The following is a 1670-nucleotide window of genomic DNA, read 5'->3' on the forward strand; positions in this document are numbered from 1 at the left end:
GCAGGGCCGCTCCCCGAGGGCCCCAAGGCAGCCTCCTGGCGGGGCGCATCTGCCCTTGGCGCCCGCCGAGGACTCACCTCGCTGTTGAGGAAACAGTAGAGCACGGCCACCACCAGGCCCTGCAGCGGACGGCAGAGGCCGTCAGAGGCCGCCAGAGGCCGTCAGAGGCCGTCAGAGGCCGCCGCCCCCCCTCCCCCATACCTGGAAGGAGCCGGCGCAGAGCTCGAACGGGATCTGGTACTGGGCGGAGATGCCCACGGGGAACACGGCGAACACCATGTAGTGGACGCCGAAGAGCGGGATGAGCAGCAGGGTGGACTTGGCCAGCCTCCTGCAGAGGGGGTGGGCTGAGCGTCCCCCAAGGCCCCGCACCCCACGGCCGTGCTGTGTGGGCGGCCATCGCCTGCTGGCCGCTGCTCAGGAGGGACACCGGCGCCTCGGCTGGTGGAGTGCGGGTGCCGGGCCAGCCAGGCCTGGCGGACACGAGTGACCTGGGCTGTGTGCCCAGAGGGGCACGGGGAGTGAGCACAGAACCAGGCCGTGGCCAGGAAGGGCCAGTCGGTCACGAGCCAGTCGGCCAGCCGGCAGGGTGGCCGGGTGTCCAGGGCCTGCGCTGGGGCAGCACCGTCCAGCTCTGGGCGCCGCTCACCTGTACTGCGACTGGTTGCTGCCGCCGACCTCTGGGGTCGTCAGCTTCTGCAGTAAAATTCGCAGGATACTGACAAAGAGCGCAAAGTTGACCTGCGGGGGGGGGGGCAGCTGCTTGACCTGCGGGGGGACGAGCCCCCGCACGGGAGTGCCTGGCCCCCGGTGTAGGCCCACCGGCCACCGGGGCCGGGCAGCGTCCGGCTCCCCACAGTGGCCGCGGCGCCTGGTCGTTCTGAGCTGTCAGGCGGGCAGGTCCCCGCTGGCCCTCCGACCGTCCTCCCAGGCCACCAGCGGGCACCCCGCCCCGCGGGCTGTGTCTCGGCCGAGCGGTGTGGCTGGCCTTCCCGAACAGGCCGCTGCCCGCTCAGCCCCCACTCAGCCCTCACTTACGAGGATAGAAACCAGGATCGGCGTCCGGATGACCCACCAGGGGACGCTGTGCTCGCTGGTGTCCCAGCAGCTGTCGCGGGGATAAGGCCGCGTCACCCTGACCTCGTCGGGGGGGACCGGGCGCAGCCAGCCCCGTGTGGCGCTGACCCGCTTCCTCCTCCGCCCCGTCGGTGGCGGACGGGGGCCCCAGGGGGACGTCCCTGCCGGCCTCTGGCCAGCAGCAGGGCAGCCTGACCCGGGTGTCCCTCCCGCTGGCCGGGAGATGGTGCAGCCCCAGCTCCTGCCCTGCGGCGGGCCTGCTCTGGCCACACCGGCCCCGTCCACCTCGCCTCGCCCACCCCTCACAGGCCTTCCCCAAGCGCCAGCCCAGGCGGGACGGCCGCCCTGCAGTGCCCGGTGGAGGGGGAGGCCGCACTCACCCCGTGTCTTCCAGGGCCAGTCTGGCTGCCGTCCACGCGCCTATGCAGACTGCGGGGACGCCTGCGGAGAGATGCCCAGTCGCCACGCGTGGGCCGGCCCGGGCCTAGGGCGTGCAGGGGCTGAGGCCACGGGCAGCGGCCCAAGTGGCCACTGAGCTTTCGGTGCCACGGAGCCAGGCTCAGGCGGGGAGCACGGGCCGCGGACAGGGCCGA

General features: G+C 73.1%; 1 protein-coding gene across 1 annotated transcript in view; it reads right to left on the minus strand.

Moving 5' to 3' along the window:
- Positions 1-1670, minus strand: part of VIPR2 (vasoactive intestinal peptide receptor 2) — a gene marked incomplete at its 5' end in the record, with an annotated part of 15479 nt that overhangs the window by 974 nt on the left and 12835 nt on the right. Inside the window, 5 exons of the mRNA XM_012733881.1 lie at positions 78-119; positions 202-331; positions 650-741; positions 1039-1108; positions 1458-1561. Coding sequence (XP_012589335.1) covers positions 78-119; positions 202-331; positions 650-741; positions 1039-1108; positions 1458-1561 — 438 coding nt within the window. The remainder of the gene's footprint in view (positions 1-77; positions 120-201; positions 332-649; positions 742-1038; positions 1109-1457; positions 1562-1670) is intronic.

This window comes from Condylura cristata, unplaced genomic scaffold (genome assembly GCF_000260355.1).
Source record: "Condylura cristata isolate star-nosed mole 26May11 unplaced genomic scaffold, ConCri1.0 scaffold00042, whole genome shotgun sequence".
Classification (NCBI taxonomy): domain Eukaryota; kingdom Metazoa; phylum Chordata; class Mammalia; order Eulipotyphla; family Talpidae; genus Condylura; species Condylura cristata.